The sequence below is a fragment of the Heterocephalus glaber genome, unplaced genomic scaffold, assembly GCF_053883595.1.
Source record: "Heterocephalus glaber isolate CG9 unplaced genomic scaffold, H.glaber_assembly_v1.0 deba00001805, whole genome shotgun sequence".
NCBI lineage: Eukaryota > Metazoa > Chordata > Mammalia > Rodentia > Bathyergidae > Heterocephalus > Heterocephalus glaber.
The window spans coordinates 2,333,665-2,354,270 of record NW_028258480.1 but is presented as its reverse complement, the minus strand read 5'-3'; the positions used below and the strand labels follow the sequence as shown (position 1 = coordinate 2,354,270).

The 20,606-nt window shown below is 38.0% G+C and overlaps 2 protein-coding genes across 2 annotated transcripts; both read right to left on the bottom strand.

The window, feature by feature from the left end:
* Nucleotides 1–1,094: 1,094 nt before the first annotated feature.
* LOC101700054 (olfactory receptor 5B2-like) lies at nucleotides 1,095–2,039 on the bottom strand. Its single transcript, XM_013067443.1, has one exon. It carries the CDS (start codon nucleotides 2,037–2,039, stop codon nucleotides 1,095–1,097), a length of 945 nt encoding a protein of 314 aa, XP_012922897.1.
* A 7,732-nt stretch (nucleotides 2,040–9,771) lies between these two features.
* On the bottom strand, nucleotides 9,772–10,751 carry LOC101700413 (olfactory receptor 5B3-like). Its single transcript, XM_021248322.2, has 2 exons — nucleotides 10,673–10,751; nucleotides 9,772–10,508 (listed from the first exon to the last, which is right to left on the bottom strand). The coding sequence occupies exons 1-2, from the start codon at nucleotides 10,749–10,751 to the stop codon at nucleotides 9,772–9,774; spliced, it is 816 nt and encodes a 271-aa protein (XP_021103981.2).
* Nucleotides 10,752–20,606: the final 9,855 nt, after the last annotated feature.

Here is a 20,606-nt window from a genome sequence, read left to right as displayed (position 1 = left end):
TTAGATGTATCAAATGACACAGTGAAAAAGAAATCCTAATTCATATGAGATGCAAGATTTATGCATTGCTCATTGAACTATGTAAAGAGAAACTTTTTCATTTCAAAATCTTATTTTTTCAAAGTTAGACTCTAGCATATTATCAAAAAATGAAGTCTTAACAAATACTGTATTTTATTGCACAAATCAAGTGTTAAATTACAACTTTTAAACACTAGTGTTTTAGGCAGGGATCTCAAATGAAAAGAATCAACAAAATACTTGTAGACCTGAAAGCAGATATTTTTTAAGGGCATAGTAGGATATAACAGGGAGGTGGTGAAGTCCCTTGATGCTCCCTCAGCAATCACAAGGACAAGGCTGGCAGGGGCTCACTGAGTCTGAGACAAAGGCCTGGGATAGAGTAGGGGAAGGGTCTGGTGTGAGTGTAGGAGACCAAAGACCAAGAAGAGGTACAGGTCATTAACTGATATCTAAGATTGTCAGAAAGTGAATGCCTTAGATGTCAGAGAGGGAGGGAGAGAGAGAAAACTTACCCCACAGCAAAGATGACAGATCTCCCTTGTGAGCCCACTACTTTAAATCCTAAACTCTGCTGGAAACACACTCACAGACACACAGTGATCATTTCCTGGCTGCCTGAATACACCTTAAGCAAGGAAAATCAACTCATAAAATTAACTGCCACAAATACTACAGTATATTCAAGTCTAGGGAAACCTATGACATCCATTTCTATTCGTCATCCTGAGACCACTGTGGACATTGCTTCTATTTATGAGCTTCTTTAAGCCTGTTGTACACATGTCTGCAATGGTATAATGTATGCAAAGGAAGACCTGTATTATGCATGAATATTTCAACATCCTTAAGGATATTTTAGACAGCTGACCTCAGGATATCTTAATCATTCAAACTGTATTTATTTTTTCACATGGTTTTTATTTTTTTTCATGTCAAAGGCATTTGGACCAATTAGAGTATTACTTCAGAAATGGAATGTCAGTGTGGACCTCAAAATGGAGCATAGTACCTGGAGATCTGTGAAGGAAATGTTCCAAGGATAGTGCACTTCACGAAGTTACCATCAAATGCTACAGCTTATTTTTCCTTGATAAAATGAATGCATGCTTAACCTTTAAGAATGCACACTTGACCTCCTTGTTCCTTAAGCTGTAGACCATTGGATTCAGCATGGGGATGACTATAGTATAAAACACAGAGGCAATTTTATCAGTGTCCATGGAGTGACTGGATGTGGGCCGTAAGTACATGAACATACTTGTCCCATAGAAGATGGAGACAGCAGTGAAGTGGGAGGCACAGGTGGACAGAGCCTTGCGATGCCCTGCAGCTGAGTGCATTCTTAGGATGGTGCCAAAAATGAAGATGTAGGAGGTTGAAATAACCAGGATGGCAAAAAATATATGGAAGCTCACGACATAAACAAGGACCAGCTCACTAACTTGTTTGTCTGAGCAGGAGAGAGCCATGACTGCTGGAACATCACAGAAAAAATCATGGACTACATCAGAGTTACAGAAGGAGAGACTGAATGTGACTCCAGTTTGGATGCAAGCATTCAGGAATGAGACGATATAGCAGCCAATTACGAGTCCCACACACATGTTTATGGTCACGGTGGTGGTGTAGTGCAGGGGCTTGCACACTGCTGCATAGCGGTCATAGGCCATGGAGGCCAAGAGATAATTTTCCACACAAATGAGGGTTGTAAAGAGGAACATCTGAGCAGCACAGGCATTGTAGGAAATGATTTTGTTTCCTGTAAGGTGTTGACCAATGACTATAGGAGTGATAACTGAAGAAGAGGAAAAATCCACCAAAGACATGTTACCAAGGAAAAAGTACATGGGAGTGTGCAGACGAGGGTCCAGGAGGATCAGCAGGAGCATCCCCAGGTTCCCAGCCACAGTGATGGTGTAGATGAGGAGGAAGGTGATGAAGAGGGGAACCTGCAGGTGTGGGTCATCAGTCAGACCCAGCAAGTTGAAATCGGTCACCTCTGACCTGTTCTCCATCAGTGCTGTCCAGAACCTCTACTCATGCTGTAGCAAAGAGAAACATAAAGCAATTGAACTGAAATTATAAAAGTACAAGTACCATAGCTATTATGTAAATATAGAAGAATTAATACTCAAGATTCTCCAGATGAATTTTCTTGGAACACAAGCTGATTCTATTAACAGCATGTGTATTTACACTTTCAGATCTTAAGAATTTTAATAGATCTTTCAGGTATGTTTAAAAAATTGCCAATCTATGAACTGAGGTGTAGACAGTTTAAGAACTTCATGCACATGACTGTGTGGATATATCTATCAGTAAATTTACTCCATCAGAACACAATAAAAACTGACATTCCAAGTTGCTCACCTACCAAATACACTTCATATGTCCATTCTGTCTCTCTTTCCAGCCATATTTGATTTGTTTTGTTATTTCATTAAGTTAAATTATGGATCACCACAAGTTGGGAGATTCATTCATGTTTGCACAGGCATTAAGTGGCAGTCTCTATTGTGTGCCCATGCTAAACTTTATCCTTTCCTGAGTGGTTTCATATTCTGAGGTTCTTAAGAAAACTCAAGTCAAATTGAATCTAATAGAATGTATTATGACTTATTTTCTCTTTTCTTTCCAACTCGGTGTTTGAGGCTTCATCAGGAACTGACTTATTGGTCATGTGGTAATTTCATCTGGAGCTATAGCTAATAATGAAAACCCCTAAAACAATAAAACAACATTTTTTTAATGACAAAATGTCTCAGTGAGTTAACAAGTTCTGAATGAAACTGGAAACTTTTCTGCACTATCTCCTACTTATTGCCAGGAGCGCATCTCCACTTGCTGACAATGCTGTCGTTAGCAGCATTAACTTTTGCTCAAGTTGGAGAGGAGTTTAACTTCTGACCATCATGGCTTCTTTCTAGACACAGGGGGTGTGTTGAGGTCACCAGGGTGGAGCACGCTCCCTGGCTCAGGGGATTCCAGGGAAGGAGGAGCAGCAGAGGCAGCAGAGCACAGAGTATAGGCTCTGAAGGGACACATGCCAGACCGCACATTGACCACCTAGCAGTTGTTAGTCCTCCAGGACCTACAGTGAACATGACATTGTCATCTGCTCAATAAATAGAGCAAGGAGACTGACTTTCAGGCATTATTTTGAGAATTAAAAGTAACTAAAGGACAGTACAATGATGGGTGTAAAGCTCATCCTGATGAGTGGCAGCTCACATATTATTAAGATGGAATAATGGTTTTGAAGAAGTTGTGACCCAGGTCTGTGACACTCAGGACTTTGGTTGCAGGTGACCTTGAAGTCTTGAAGTTTCCCTCCCCATTTACCTTTTCCCCCACAGAAGACTCTGCAATTTTCTGTGCTCTCCAGTGCTTCAGGGTCTCGATCTACTCCATGGATGTGATTGCAGCTGCTGCAACTATATGTGGATATCCTCACTCAAAATTCCTTTTTTGAAATCCATATTTCACTTGGGGAGAAAGTCTATCATTCTTCAACTCACTGTTTCATTCATTATTGTCATCATATAGCAAATTCGCAGACAGCAGAAACGGGAACTATTTAGTTTATGGGCTATGCTTAATTCACAAATATGTTTTAGAAACAAGTTGGATGTTTTAAGTATTTTATTTGAACCTTTATTGTGTAGTAACACTATTTAAAATTTCTTCATAGTATTTAAAATGCCATCTTTTCAAATATATTTAGCCCAAAACTATTATATTTAAGCATCTTTTATATAAGCTTTTGGTAATCTAAATTTGTGAACCAGGCCCATGAAGATATTATGTTCATCAAATTTAACACACACAATTATGTTTAAAGTACACTGTGTTCACATAGAAATGGTGGTATCTGTTATATATGTTTTTCTTACATATCAGTAAGTAAACTGAAATGAGAGATTATGTTATGCTGCAAGATCATGTTATGGTAAGAAAAAACTCAAGATCTGTGAGTTCACGTCATCTTCCAATAATGAGCAACTTAGATTATATTAATTTGTTTAAAAACCTTTTATAATTTAAAGAAGAATCACTTGACTATTCTGGGTTTATATTGTGTTTGTTTTTTAAACTCCAAATGAGACACAAATATATGATGCAAATATAATGTTACTAATTCAAAGGATCATTTTTCTTAATTTTTGTTCATATTTTGGGAGAAAGAAGCATTATTTGTCATGTGAATCTCCAAACTCTCTATGAAAGAATTTTATCCCACAAGTGCATCTCCATTTAAAAATATTTAGAAAACACTTGTATTGTTAAATAATTCATCATATGTGTATATTTAAGCCACTGCTCCTGTTTAAGTTACATTTCTGACTAAAATGTTTATAGAATGTAGGAGCTTCCCAGTTTGCTAAGTGAGAAACAATAGTCAGTATTAATAGTGCTTTGAAATCATAAATATATTTATGGTATGTTGCTGAAGTCCTATGAGAGGAGCTGCTTCTGTCTTAAGCAATGTTCTAATTTTTCAATGTCTCTTAGGCAGGGAGGCAAAAATAGAGAAAAGGACAATCACACAGATCAAGTTCCATATACACCATGAATCCCTCTGTCCCCTTGGAAGAACAATGCTCCCCTCGTCTATAAAATAAACATCATGTGATTACTCCTCTCACATAACTCACAGAAGTGCATCTGTAAACAATGAGAGGTCTCTAAATCTCTTCTCCAACAGTTCCTCCTAAAAGTCCCTCCATGTCACTTCTCTCCAAGGGATTTCCGTGGCTGAAGCTGCAGGCTCCCAGCCAGTCCTCAGGTCAGAAGCTCTCCTGCACTGGTGACAGGGACTCTCTCTCTGATGGGTCAATGCAGCAATGCATCCCTTCTCAACTGTTGTCAGCTTGAGTCCTGTTGGGATCCTGGAGGCTTCTACATGGAGATCTGGAGGCAATTATGAGCCACTGTGATCTCTGGAGATTTCCCCCTGAGGATACCTATAGCTCCTCATCCCAGTCTCTTAGGGAAGAAGCTGTTAAACTGTCTGTAGGGACCATGGTGGTTAAACTTTTTAATTAAATGTGTTCTACAAATAAAAACATAAAGATTTTATGTATTAAGGAGGCACTGAGATGCATGTTACATGTCTACTTTCTATGATGTTTAAGTCAAGTTATAGAAGCGTACTTCAAACATTTACTGTTTCTTTACTGTAGAAACTTCCAATCCTTTCTTCCACCTGTTTGAAGAACACAGTACATAGGTGATAGCTGTCATCATCCTACTCTGCAATAGCACACAGTCCTCACAGTGACCTAGTAACAACTCACTAACCTTCCCCATCCCTCCTCCTCCTCTCTCCAGCCCAACTCTGTCCACCTCTCAAATTCTATGAAATCAACTGCATTCGATTCCATAAGGGAGAGAGATTATTCAGTAACTGTTTTTCTAACCTAGCTTATTTACTGAAGACAATGATTCCAGTTACCTCCATTTGGTTATATGTGACAGGATCTCTCTTCATTTGTAGATGACTAGTGTTTCATGATGCACAGGTGCTACATATAATTTATCCACTCAGGATGTGCACATAGATCTTTCCATTTCATTACTATAAAAACATGGAATTTCTTTGGCATACTGATTTAATTTCCTTTGAATCTGTTCTCTGTAGTGGGATAAGAGGATCACATAGTAGTCCTATTCTAATGTTCTGAGGAATATACCTACAGATTTCCATAGTTTTTCTACTAATTAACACTCCCACCAACAATGTGCAGGGCTTATCTTTTTACTCCAGCTCTCTTGGCTTTAGTCTTTTTAATGAAGCCATTCTTACTGGAATGAAGAGATGTCTAAATGTGGATTTGATTTGATTTTCCCTGATACTTAGTGAAACTGAGTAATTTTTATATATCAGTTGGTCATTTGTGGGTCCTCTTTTGAGAAATTCTCTTTAGGTACATTGCTATTTTTAATTAAGCATTTGTCTTTGTTGCTGGCATTAAAAAAAAGTTACCTAGAAGACAAAATACCATAAATTCTCTTCAAAATATTTCCCCTTACTTCTCACCCAACTCTCACATCGTTCTTGTCACTTTTTGAAACAGTTTTGAAGTCATCTTCTGAGTGACTCTTCATGGCTGCCTTGATGTCCTAAATAGATTAAAAAATTTACCCAATTTTTGTAAAACATAAACATTTCATCCACCTTGTTCACCAGATCTGTACCTTGTGACTTCTGGCTCTTTCTTAAAGTCAAAATGTAAAGTCAAGTCTGTGCAAAGTGTGTATGTAGTATAATAATAAAAACTTCCCAACAAAGAAAATGCCAGTAACATATGGTTTCACTAGTGAATTCATCCAAATAAATATTCTATAGTCAACTGAAATTATAACATAGAAGAAACCAACAAGGTTTTTCAAAATTATAATCCTATTGCCGCTAATATAATAAATTCCTGCATACTTGGATGTTTACAACCATATATACTGATTCCTTTACAGTTCTTCCAACCAGAAGTCTGAAATCATCTCAATGAGCTGAAATCAATGGCCTGTCCGGGCCATGGTTCCTCCATAGTCTTCAGAGGACTCTCTCTCTACCCCTTGCCTCTCCTATCTGCCAGAGGCTGCTAGCATTCCATGGCTTGTGGTCACATCACTCTAATGTGGTTCCCTAGCAACACTGCCAACTCCTCTACTGTCTATGGGTTAATATTTCTAACTTCATTTTATAAGGACACATGGAACTCTTTTTAGGGCATACACAAATAAGCCTGGCTGGTCTCTCCTTCCTAAAATCCTTAATTTATTGTTACATCTGCATTACGTTTCAATGACATGTAAATTAACATTGAAATGTTTCAAAATTAAGATTTTTGGGAGGGGCATCATTTAGCCTGCCACAGAGTCAAGTGGGAACATTTTGAACTATATTTGAAAATTTCTATAAAAACAAAATAATTCTAAAATTCAAGTAATAAAGAGAAATTATTCCAAGAGGAGAACTCTCACTGCAAACATAGAAGTGAGTTCCCGTGTTGCACTCTACTGCTCTGGAGGGAATAGCTGACCCTCATAGCATGTTCAAGCCCAACATTGCAAACACTGAGATGCTCAAGTCTTCGTCACAGGAGAAACAGATTGGACATGGACACACGTCCCCATGCCTAGGATTTGTAGACTACTGAGCTCACTGATGATCAAATTCAAGACAAGGAGTTTGCACTTTATCTTAGCACTGGCCAAATCTTATTATGTTTATTTTCTAAATGGACATTTAGAATCTTTCAGTTAGTTCCATAGTTTGTAAATATGTAGTAATGGCTCAAAAATAACCAGCAATGGACCCTTGTTTATTTATATTTAATGTGTGTCTTCGTGAATTACCAAATAGCAATTATTTAATGTCACTTTCCACTTACTGAGATAGCATTTTAAAGTAAGAATAATGAGAGAGTTTGAGATGGTCTGGTTCATGATGAGTTCCAGGAAACAATTTGGGCTATATGTGAGGTGTGTGAGAACTGAGAATGTAGGATAAAATACTTCAGCAAAGCAGAGTTAGCAGTTAGAAATGTGCTGAGTGTTCATCTAGAAGGCTTTTATTATGCATGGTTCCCTATCACAAGCAATGACTTAAAGGCTCAACATATTGGCAAAATTGATATCAAACCTCAATTATATTTTTATTAATTAAACATATTAATTAAGAACTTACAGTGCAACAGACTTGTTTTCAGCTACTGGTCATTGTGTTAGGAAAAAACTGATAAAGTCACTGTTCTCATGGAGTTCACATTATAGATAAGGAAACTGCAACACAAAGGCATTTATAATAGCTAAGGGTTGATAAGAACTACAAAGAATGATTTAGGATAAGGGACAGTGCACATGGTGAGTGAACATTGAGCAGCTGATGAAAGTGGTCAGGGAAGGGCACCAGGCCAGGGTCACATGGAGTCAAGGACCTAAATGGAGAAAGAACATCTACACAGGAGATAGCAAGTGCAAAAGCCCTGTAGTACGAGCTTGGTTGATGTGAAGAAATGGCAAGAAAATCAATGCAAAGAAGTTAAAAGATCACTGAGTGTGAGAGAAAATGTAACTCAAGTACAGCAGAAATGAATGGTAATAAGTATTACAGTTTTGATGTGTTTGCAAATAGCAATGTACAGCACAATTCATTTTTTACTCTAATTTTAGTCTGAATATATATAGTAATATATAGATATATTAAAACATAATTAGTTTTCCTTCATTTTCTTGTTCTATTTTATACTTTTGAAAAATGAAATATGAACCTGTTGGTTGTATAAAATGACTTAGTCAAAAATAAATATTAATTCACCTGAGATGCCACATTTTTTCATCTCTCCTTAAAATGTGCTTAAAAGATCACATATTTCATTTCATAATATGTAATGCAATTGTTGGCCAGAAATTTAGCTCAGTGGTGCTGTGCATGCCCCACAAGCGCAAGGCCCTGAGTTCAATCTCAGGTAGGAAAAAAAATTAGGACTATACTAAAAAAACAGTGAAAAAAAGAAGAATTCTTAACCAACAACATATCACCAAGTCAAATATTAAATTGTGTTAATGAAACACCAGTATTTTAGTTGAGATTCTCAAGTGAAACAATGTATAAGAAGAGATTGGTTATGGGAGTGGGCTCATGTGTTATGGAGACTGAAGTCCCTTGACGTGCTTAAAAACTTAGGAGTAAAGTTGAGTCTGTTTGTGACAGTGGGGTATTGAGGTCCCCACTACTATTGTATTAGTGCTTATTTGATTACTCATGTCCATTAATACTTGCTTTATATAGTGGGATGCATTACAAATTCCCAATGATGAATGTGATCATAATATATACCTATAATGTACCAATAAAGTTAATTTTAAAAAAAGAAAAAAACAGTAAAGATGGGGTAACTATTATTGCCAAGGTATTTTACACTGAAACAGAAATTTCAGTGTATTTCTAAAGAGATAATGGAACTTAACGGTTCTGTTATGCTAATGTGATCATAATTGTTATGTACATAATTTTTTTTTGGTACCAGGGATCGAACTTGGGTCCTTGCACTTGTGAGGCAGGCGACAGAACCACTGGGCTAAATCCCTGGCCCTCATAATTGTTATCTTAAAGTGCTATGTTTGCTTGTATTTTTTTTGAATTTTTTTTGCAAAACTTTATAAGTGGTGTCTGCTTGCATTGTGCATGAATATGGCTTCTAAAGACAATCTAGACAGTGTGTTGAAATGATAAGCCCTCCCCCACAGGACAGACAGAGCATGGCACTACTCTTGACAGTGATGCTGACTCAATTCATGGATGTAATAGCTGTTCTTGGAGCATACTTTAAGTTCCAAGGTGCCCCAATAGCCAAAGGGAGTATAATAGGATTATGACCTATTGCTCTCACTTCCAAACTAGTGTAACTGAACTTCTAGGTGTTCAAAAACTTAGGCATGGAAACCAAAGCTAAGGAAGATTAGAGGCCTGAGAGTCCAAAAAATATTTTTGGCCCTTGCTCTCCAAGGCCAGCCATGACCTAGGGCATAATGGAACTCTTCTTAAAAGATCCTGCAACTCCAGCAACTCATCCAACTTCCTGACAGGGGATTGTGGGAAAGCACAGGATAGAAGTCAACTAAAGTGTATGCTACAAGAAGGATGGTCATTAAAGAGGGAAATGAACAAAATACAGAATTTAGAGGAGGTCTGAAAGAGATGTATCCAGAAATAGTGCATTTTCCAAAAATGAAAGTAAAATCCTATGCAGTATTTTGTGTCCAATAAATGAAAGTACTCTTGACCTTGAATAATGCACTCTTGACCTCCTTGTTCCTCAGGCTGTATACCAGAGGGTTCAGCATGGAGATGACTATAGTGTAGAACACAAAGGCGATTTTCTCAGTGTCCATGGAGTGAATGGAGCTGGGCTGTAGGTACATGAAGATCATAGTCCCATAAAAGATGGAGATGGCAGTGAGGTGGGAGGCACAGGTGGATAGAGCTTTGTGATGTCTTGCAGCTGAGTGCATCCTTAGGACGATGACAGAAATGAAGATGTGGGATGGTGAGATAACTTGGAAGGGAAAGAAAATATGGGAGCTCATGAGATAAACAAGAACCAGCTCATTAACATATTTGTTACAGCAAGAGAAAGTCATGACTGCTGGAACATCACAGAAAAAGTGATGGACCACATTGGACTTACAGCAGGAGAGACTGAATGCATCCCCACTGTGCATAGAGAAGTTCGGGAAGCCATAGACATAGCAGCCTATGATGAGACCTGCACACACATTTGTGGTCATGGTGGTGGTGTAGTGCAGGGGTTTGCACACTGCTGCATAATAGTCATAGGCCATTGAGGTGAAGAGGGAATTTTCCATAACAACAAGGGCTGCGAACAGGAACATCCAAGCAGCACTGGCATTGTAGGAAATGACACTGTCTTCTACAAAAAGTCCAGTTGTGACTACGGGAGTGACAGCTAAAGATGTCCCTATGATAGGCAATTTGACATTTATTCCACAAGCTCATTTTGCCATTTGAAAACATTTTGAACACATTTTTAGCTTTCAACATCTCATGGTAAGCAGGGGCAGACCACTACATTTACATAAATTACACTTTTGACTAAAATGTTTATGAAATATAGAAACTTACACAGCCGAGAGGAGGGGGCTTCCAGGCCTCTCTCCATACCTTCACTGCTGGCCCAGAGGAAGGGGCTTCCTGGCCCCATCCCACTGATCCCAGATGAGAGGAGGTGAGCCACGTGGGGGCAAACAGCGCCCCTCACCCCCTGGGTCGAAATGAGAAGACACGTAAACAAGTCTCAAAACCAGACTTCCAGATCACCTAGAGCAACGCCAAATGGAAATGAGATGGAATACTCTGATACTCAACCACCTGGACTCCCTGAACTGGCAACAAAAGAGGATCTGGAAAAAATGAAATCAGAAATAATTTCTCAGATAACAGCAGAGATTGTGCCCATAGTGCAAGATATGATTAATAAATCTAGAGAGGAGGTGAGGAAGAAGATAGAATCACAACATAGGAAACAAATGGAAGCCATAAAACACATGCAAATAGATTTCCAGAAGGTAAAAATCTCCATTGAAAGTCTACACAGCAGAATGAGCCAATGTGAGGACAGAATTTCAGATATAGAAGATAAGATTGAAACTAGTGCCCAGGAAAAGTAAAATTGCTTCAAAATTGTAAGGTACAAGGAGAAATCAATCCAGCAGCTGCTAGACGGTGCAAAGAAAAATAGCATAAGATTGATTGGAGTCAAAGAAAAAACAGGAGAGAGTGTGGATGACATAAAAAAACTGTTCACAGAAGTAATGGCAGAACACTTCCCAAGCAGGGGAAAAAGAACATGACATAGAGATAAGTGAGGCATATAGAACTCCAAATAGCCCTGATCAAAAAAAATTCTACACATCGGCATATAATAGTTAAGATTCCAGAAACTCAACAGAAGAACAAATTTCTACAAGCAGTTGGAGAAAAGAAACAAATCACATACAAAGGAAACCCCATCCAAATCACAGCATACATCTCAACACAAACCCTCAGGGCAAGAAGAACTTGGAGTGCTGTGTTTCAAGCCTTAAAGGAAAACAGCCTCCAACCCAGATTGATGTACCCTGCAAAACCATCTTTCAAATTGATGATTAAATAAGACACTTGCATGACAAAGAGCACCTTAGGAACTTCATGAATACAAAACCAGCACTCCAAAAAATTTTAGACAATATCCTGGGAAAAGACAATGAGGATCACAACCCCAGGAAACACAGCAGAATGAATCCATCAGTGGTGACAAGAAATTAAATGTAAATGGGGAGAATCCAACAAAAAGAAAAACTCATGACAATGATAACTCAATATGTATCAGTTATAACCATCAATGTTAATGGTCACAATTCACCAATCAAAAGAAATAGACTGGCAGAATGGGTCAAGAAGCAAAATCCAACAATATGCTGCATACAGGAAACACACTTAATTCAAAAGGAAACTTATAGACTGAAAGTTAAAGGGTGGAAAACAATGCTCCTTATGACAGGAACCCCCCAAAAAGCAGAAGTAGCTATCCTCTTTGCAGATCAAGTAAATTTCAAACCAACACTGATTAAGAGAGGCAAAGAAGGACACTACATCCTTGTAAAGGGAACAATCCAACAGGAGGAAATGACCATAATAAATATCTATTCACCAAACATTAGTGCACCCAATTATATAAAACAAATACTAATGGACATGAAAAGTCATATGTGCACTAATACAATTGTAGTGGGGGACCTCAATACCACACTGTCACAAATAGATCAACTAGACAAAAAATATGTAGTGAAATATTAGAATGCAATCAAACTCTTGAACAAATAAACTTAACAGATGTTTACAGAGTGTTCCACCCAAAAAATCAGAATACACATTCTTCTCAGCTGCACATGGGTTCTTCACTAAAATAGAGCACATATTCACTCATAGAACATGTTTAAGTAAGTGCAAAGGAATTGAAGTTATCGCTTCTATATTGTCAGACCACAGTGCAATGAAATTAGAGACCCATAGCAAAAGAAACTCAAAAAATTTCATAAACACGTGGAAATTGAACAACTCTCTTCTGAATAACCAATGGGTCACAGAGGAAATGAAAGAAGAAATCATACAGTTGCTCCAATTAAATGACAATGACAATAGAACATATCGGAATGTATGGGACACAATGAAAGCAGTCTTATGAGGGAAATTCATAGCAGTGGATACCCATATGAGGAAAACAGAATGAGCCCAATTAAACAACCTGATGCTGAACCTCAAGCTTCTAGAAAAAGAAGAACAGGACAACCCCAGAGCTCACACAAGGGAGGAAATTATAAAGATCAGAGGAGAAATCAATGCAATGGAGACTAAGAGAATGATACAAAAAAATCAATAAAGCTAAGAGCTGGTTCTTCGAAAGAATCAACAAAATTGACAAACCCTTAGCCAACCTTGTCAGAAAAAGGAAAGAAAAGGCCCAAATCCATGCAATTAGGAATTAAAAGGGTGAAATGACAACAGACCCAGCAGAAATCCAGAGGATCATCAATACCTACTTCCAGAACCTATACGCCAATAAGATGGACAACACAGAAGAAATGGACAGATTCCTAGATACATATGAATAACCAAAGGCAATCTCACTAATGAACATAGATGCAAAAATCCTTCATAAGATACTGGCAAATAGAGTGCAGAAGATCATCAAGAAGATCATACACCCTGACCAAGTGGGATTCATGCCAGGGATGCAGGGATGGTTCAACATACACAAATCAATCAATATAATACACTATATCAATAGAACCAAGGTCAAAAACCATATGATTATCTCCATAGGCACAGAAAAAGCATTTGACAAAATCCAACATGCATTTATGATAAAAACCCTACAAAAATAGGAATAGATGGTCTCTACCTCAATCTGATAAAGGCCATCTATGAAAACCTGAGAGCCAGTATCATACTAAATGGTCAAAAACTGAAATCCTTCACACTAAAATCAGGAACAGGACAAGGATATCCACTATCAGCACTCTTGTTCAATATAGTTCTGGCAACATTACCCATGGCAATTAGACAAGAGAAAGAAATAAAAGGAATAAAGATAGGAAATGAAGAAGTCAAATTGTCGTGATTTGCAGATTACATGATACTCTATATAGAAGACCCCGAGAACTCCACCAAAAGACTTCTAGACTTAATAACCAAATTCAATAGAGCAGCTGGATACAAGGTCAACACACAAAAATCAATAGCTTTGCTCTACACGAATGACAGACTCACTGAGAGAGAAATAGGCCAATAGCATCCAAAAAACTGAAATACCTTGGAATCAACCTAACAAAAGAAATCAAAGACCTTTTCCTTGAAAACTATAGCACTCTGAAAAGAGATTTTGAACATGATATCTGAAAATGGACAGACATCCCCTGCTCCTGGATAGGAACGATCAACATAGTGAAAACGGTCATGCTTCTAAAACTGCTATATAGATTCAATGCAATCCCAATTGAAATCCCAGCAGCATACTTCATAGACCTTGAAAAAAAATCCAAAAATTCATTTGGAATAAGAAGAGACCCACAATAGCAGAAGCAATTCTATGTAACAGAGGCATGGCAGGGGGTATCACAATCCCCAACTTGAAACTATACTATAAAGCTACTGTGACAAAAATAGCATAGTACTGGCAAAGAAACAGACTAGAGGACCAGTGGAACAGACTAGAAGATGCAGAAACAACGCCAGACACACTCAGCCACCTCATCTTTCATAAAGGAGCCAATCACCCTCACTGGAGGAAAGATAGCTTCTTTAATAAATGGTGCTGGAAAAATTGGGTTTCAACTTGTCAAAGATTAAAACTAGACCTATATCTTTCACCAGGCACTAAACTAAAATCATAATGGATTAAAGATCTAAATATTAAAGTAGAAATGCTGAACTGGCTGGAACAGAGGTTAGGTAGAACTCTTGAAGACATTGGTGTAGGAAAAGATTTTATGAACAAAACTTCAGTTGCCCGTGAACTAGCACAAACAATCAACAATTGGGATCTCTTCTTATTAAAAATGTCTGCACAGCAAGAGAAACCACCAGCAATGTGTACGAGACAACCCACAATGTGGGAAAAAATCTTCACCTGCTGTTCCTCAGACAAAGGCCTAACATCTTGAATCTGTAAAGTTCTTAAAAAGATCAGACATCCCAAATTTAAAGACACAATCTGAAAATGGGCTTCTGAAATGAACAGACATTTCTCAAAGAAGTAGAAATACCAAATAAATATAGGAAAAAATATTCAATATCATGGGTCATTCGAGAGATGAAAATGAAAGCAATCCTGAGATTTCACCTCACTCCAGAAAGAATGGCTGCTATCATGAAATTAACCAATAACGAATGGTGGCAGGGCTGTGGGGAAAGAGGAACACTGCTCCACTGCTGGTGGGAGTGTAGACTGGTGCAACCACTGTGGAAATCAGTATGGAGATACCTCAAAGAACTAGGACTGGAAGTCCCATTTGACCAAGTTATTCCCCTGTTGGGGATCTTCCCCAAGAATTAAAAGAATCATACCGCAGTGATATATGTGGACCCATGTTCATAGCAGCACAATTTGTAATAACTAAAACTTGGAAGCAGCCCAAATGCCCATGAACTAGAGACTGGATTAAAAAAATGTGTCTTTTTAATAAAATGGAGTATTAATCATCCATTAAAAATGAGAAATTAGAGACATTTATAGCTAAGTGGATGCACATTGAAGCTATACTCTTAAGTGAAATAAATAGGACACATGTGTAAATACCGAATAGTTTCTCTGTGAGAAACTGAAAGTGTAAATAAGGACTAAAAGATAAAATACATAATGTGAAATAGGAAGAAAAGGTGCAAAGGGGAAGGAGAAGTGGGAGGGGTAGGGGAAAGGAAAGAAGGAAATGGGATTACTATGAGAAAATGAAAAAATGGAAACAAAGTCTTTGTAAATAGGGAGGAATGGAGGGGTTGAAATGAGGGCAGGAAAATGGGGAAAAATAAGAACCAAGAGAGATTATGTAAAGGTGTAAATTTCCAATAATGAATGTCATTATATCATATATCTAAAATGTACCAATGATTAAAATGAACAATTAATAATGCAAAATAGGAAGAAAAGGTCCAATGGGGTAGGGAATGTGGGAGGAGTAGGGGAAAGGAAAGAAGGGAAAGGAAAAATTATGAGAAATGGAAGAAAAGAAAACAAATTCTTTATAAATAGGGAAGGGTGGAGGGGGTGAAGGGAGGGCTAGGAATGGGGAAAAAATAAGAATCAGGATACATCATGTAAAGGTACAAGTTCCCAATGATAAATGTAAATGTATTTTATACCTAAAATGTACCAATAAAAGAATTTACGGGAAAAAAAAGAAACATCAGTTTTCTAGAAGAGAACAAATACTCATCCCAGAATAATGATTTCAAATTATTAAAAAAATCCATGGATGGAATATTCTCTAAATCCTATTAGAGAGTCTCTCTCTCTCTCTCTCTCTCTCTCTCTCTCTCTCTCTCTCTCATATTCCCCCCCATCCAGTAATCAAAATGTCCAAATTTTGTAAGGAGGGAGGGAAAATGGAGAAGAAGACATTAACATGGATTAAGTTTCCAATCTAACATTAATTCTTTCTGTGCCATGGGAGGAATCACTTACCTTCTCCTTATGTATTAAAAAAAAAGACAGGATTATTTCTCTCACATAACTCACAGAAGCGTTTCTATAAATAGTGAGAGGTCTATAAATCATTTCACACAGAGCTTATCATTTTTTTGAGAAAAGTCAATCAATGTTATTTTTATCTATGAGTGATTTCCATGATCATGGTGGTGGGCTCTTAGCAAATCATTACATCAGGAGAATCCCTGCATGTAATGACAATGACACTCATTCGGGTGGATCGGTGATGTCAATGGCACGTGGCATTTTAAAATTATGTTAATGGTCAATGTTATGTCAGAATGCAATTTGTACCAAAACATCATGGAGTGGCAGAATGCTGGTGCACAGGACTCTGGTACTTCTCCACTACTGAAGTACTTCTGGGTCACTTGGGTCTTCTGTAGGCTAGCCCACTGCATATTTGGACTTTTCTGGCTTCCTAATCAATGAACAAATTCCACACAATGCACACAGACAAGGGACACATGCAAGACACATATAGACATAATATATATTATATCAGAGTATATATTGTAGTATATTGCAGGATATATATTATATAGAGAGAAGATAGATGATAGATGATAGATAGATAGATAGATAGATAGATAGATAGATAGATAGATAGATAGACAGATAGATAGTTTGTTCTGATTGTCTGGAGAATGCTGCCCAAATTGGGTTTTGGTACTGAGATTTGTTGTAGAGTAAGATAACCTTAGGGATGAGTTTTTAAGTTGCCTCTGGAGTTCCTAGACTTGGCCCGCTAAATTGATTCACCTTAGTGGCACCCATGACTCTATTTTCAGCAACCAAGAGAGCATGGTACTTCATGACATGATCCATCAATAGAGATGTACAATAAGTCACCACTGATATTCCTAAGAAAACACTAAAACCAGTGATCTGCATAACCATGTGTTATGATTCGAAGTACACATCCCGGACATTAGTCCGGACCTAACATCCAATATGATCGTATCAAGGTGTAAGGTGGATGGGGATTAAGTCTCAGGAGCTGATTAACCTCTCCCCCATGATTCAGTTGGTGCCCTTTGAAAGAGGCTTGAAGGAACCAGCTAGACTTTTTGCTTTCTGTTTTCCCTCATATGAGGACACAACCATATCCTGCTCTTTCATGCATCCTCACACCCTCTCTTCTCCAACATGAAATTATAGCAAGGAGCCTTATGAGGAGCAGACTCACACCAAACACCAAATTTGACAACTTGGTCTTGAACTTCCCATCCTTCATGATTGTAGAGGAATATATTTCCCTTCATTATAAATTATCACATCTGAGGCATTTTGTTATAAGAGTAGAAATGGACAAAACACCATATGTGTGATACTTCTAAGCATTTTGTCATGCTAATGAGTATCAGTAGCTGGTTTCTCTTGATGCTGTTGGAGAAAGGAGAGGAAAAAAGGATGAGCTAAGGAATTTTAATTACCACTTTAATATTGAACAAATGACCTGGATGTTTGCATCTGTGTCTTAAAGGTGATCTCTGATCTCCTACAACTAAAGAGCTGAGACTCCCCACCCTGAGATGATTCTGTGAGTGGCTGACTTAACAGCAAAGTGAACTCCTGGTTAAGTGGCATGCCCACTGTGAAAGCAGGGCATTGGTGGTGAAGGTATAGGATTCTGTTATGTGAAAAGACCCTAATGAAACTGGAGACATAGATGCCAAAGTTCTCATAAGTCTTCTTTGCCAAAAACTAACCTTTCCATCCCGGCACAATTAACTTCTCCATTTTGTCTGGAGATTAAACCTACACTGCCCAGGAAAATTTAATGAGCTATCCTGACACTGTAATCCCACAAGGCAAAGATGATTCCCCTACCCCACTGCTGTTTGCTTCTTTTTCTCCAACTAAACTCAAGTCCCAGAAGGTCCCTAAGCTGTATGCGACACATGGAGAGGCCTGCTAATATCCTAAAGATCTACTTGAGTTTTCTACTTTGTACAGAAAGAAATATTGAGCATATGCATGAGAACTGATACTAAATGTGGAGAATGTGGAAAGAGGGAAACCTGAATCAGGCCAAAATAACTAATATAAGCTTACAAAGTAGAGATTCTTTATTAAATGCATTTCGGGGAGTTAGAAAGAATGCAAATATTTTGTTGGGTTGGTTGTTTGAAATAAAGAACAAGAAGTGGCCAATAATATGTGAAATCCTAGATATGCTGATAGAGAAGAAGCATTCAAACCCTTAGAGAAATTATACCATTAGAGTGGAGCTTTGATTTTAAGCCTGCATAGGACACTGTGGGGTTGTGAGGAAACCATAGCTTTACACAGGCATAAGAAGGAATGGTTTTGGGAGGGGAGCCTTAGCAGCATCGAAGAGCTCCATGACCACAATTCTCTGCAGGCCACGGCTTACAGTGAGAACCGAGGTCCCTGAGTCAGGAAACTTTATAGCAGGAGGGAGTGGATTCCATGTGCCAAGGGCCATCTGCCAGCACTGGACTGCCTGCCAAAGCAGAATGGTGAGATTGCACTGATGGACGGCAGGCTCACAGTGGCCCCCAGAGCAGTGCAGACTGTGCAGAGCCAGGCATTAGCTAGATGACTGTGATGTTGCTGGAAGTAAACAGAAAACAAGCCCACTGAGTCACTCTTTATGATTATTAGTGCCTATTAACTGTACAGATTAATGGGTTTCATTGTGACACTTCAGCTATGCACATAACATACAGCACTTTAATCATGTTCATTCAATCCTCTGAAGGCATAATACAGTGAAAATTCATCTTCCCTGATAAGAAGAATTCTCCAAAATAGTGGCTTTGGAACAACTGCACCATCAGCTCTTCCAGATCTCTTTCTCTTTCCTCCAAAATACTCCATTGGCTTCCATGGGTCTTGTCTGCTGGCCAATGCTGCAGGTCTGGACTTGCCTACCTCTATAATTGCAAGACGCAGTTCCTAAAAATAGATGTCTCTCTTTCTCTTTAATACAATTAGTCTCTCTGTAGTTAGTTCTGCTTCTATGGGGAACCCTGACTAATACAACCATTAGAAAAACTTATATGGGAATCAAGAGGTGCACATAAAAGCAAACAACAAATTGAAAGGGAAAGTTGTACTGTGAGCTTTAAGGGACATGACACATAGGATGTACAGAAAACAAATAGTAAAATGGCATAAGTAACTACTTTTGATCATGCATCACTTAATCTGAAAGTGCATTAAACTCTCCAATAATGGTAGAAAGTGGAGAATAGTGAAATATGATTAAACTGTGTATTCTCTACAAAAGATGTATTGACATTCAAACACATACATAATATAAAAGAGAAAGATGGAAAAATAAGCACTACATGCTACTGACAAGTTATTAGACCAAACAGACAGTGAATTTAAAATTGTTAGAAAAGAAAATAAAGACATTATATAATGATAGAAGGACCAGGTATTGAAGAGAATATAATTAAAAACACAGTCTTCTAACAACAGGCTTCCAAAATATATGAAGCAATTGCCAACAAAATTAAAGGGACAAATAGATGGTTTGACAATGAGTTGTGGACTTCTGTACCTCACTTTCATATTAAATAGAATGGCTAGAAAGAAGATGAAAAGAAGCAGAGGATATAAACCACACTGTAATCCAGTAAGTCTTAACAGACATCACTGAACACCTTGCCCAAGAACTGTGGAATTCTCAGTTTCGGTTGGGGGGATAGAGTAACCATTTTAGGGAAGCCCCTATCTTACAGGAACATCTGACCACGAAACCGGTGAGGCAGAAAGTCCCTAACTAGGTAGAGAGTCACTGACAGAGAGAGGTCATGCCCTAGTTATGTGGAAGTTCCCTGTTCTCTGTGGCCAGAGTGGGGCAGGGGGAAAGGAGAGGAGGGGGCTCACTTTGTGGGAGCTCTGAAATACCTGACACCTTTCAGGCTACAAAACATGGAAAGAAAACCCAAATTACTAAAATCACAAATGGAAATGAAGATATAAGTATATGAATGAATATAACAAAATATTATGAATATACCTACATGTTGCATTTTATATACAAAATAAACATTTGGGGGAAAACAAACACTAATAAAACTAACATGAGAAAAATAGAAATTCTGATTAGACCTAGAACAAATGTAGAGATTGAATTAACAATAAAAAGCCTCCCAAGAAAGAAAAGCTCAGAACCGGTTGGTTTCCCTTGTAAATTCTTTGAAACATACAATCACAATGCATGATTAGGAAAGAGTAGGGTTTTATTAATTTGTTATGCTTCTTGTAACAAATTCCTGCAAATTTGGAAGTTTACAGCTATATGTTTGTGGTTAATAATTACTATCATCTTGA

Bases quoted from the DNA above. Each gene is read 5' to 3' on its own strand.
- LOC101700413 (XM_021248322.2), bottom strand. From the start codon at position 10,751: ATGGGGCCAGGAAGCCCCTTCCTCTGGGCCAGCAGTGAAGGTATGGAG. The intron at 10,509-10,672 runs GTAAGTTTCTAT...TGCCTATCATAG, and splicing joins AGCCCCCTCCTCTCGGCTGT to GGACATCTTTAGCTGTCACT.
- LOC101700054 (XM_013067443.1), bottom strand. From the start codon at position 2,039: ATGGAGAACAGGTCAGAGGTGACCGATTTCAACTTGCTGGGTCTGACT.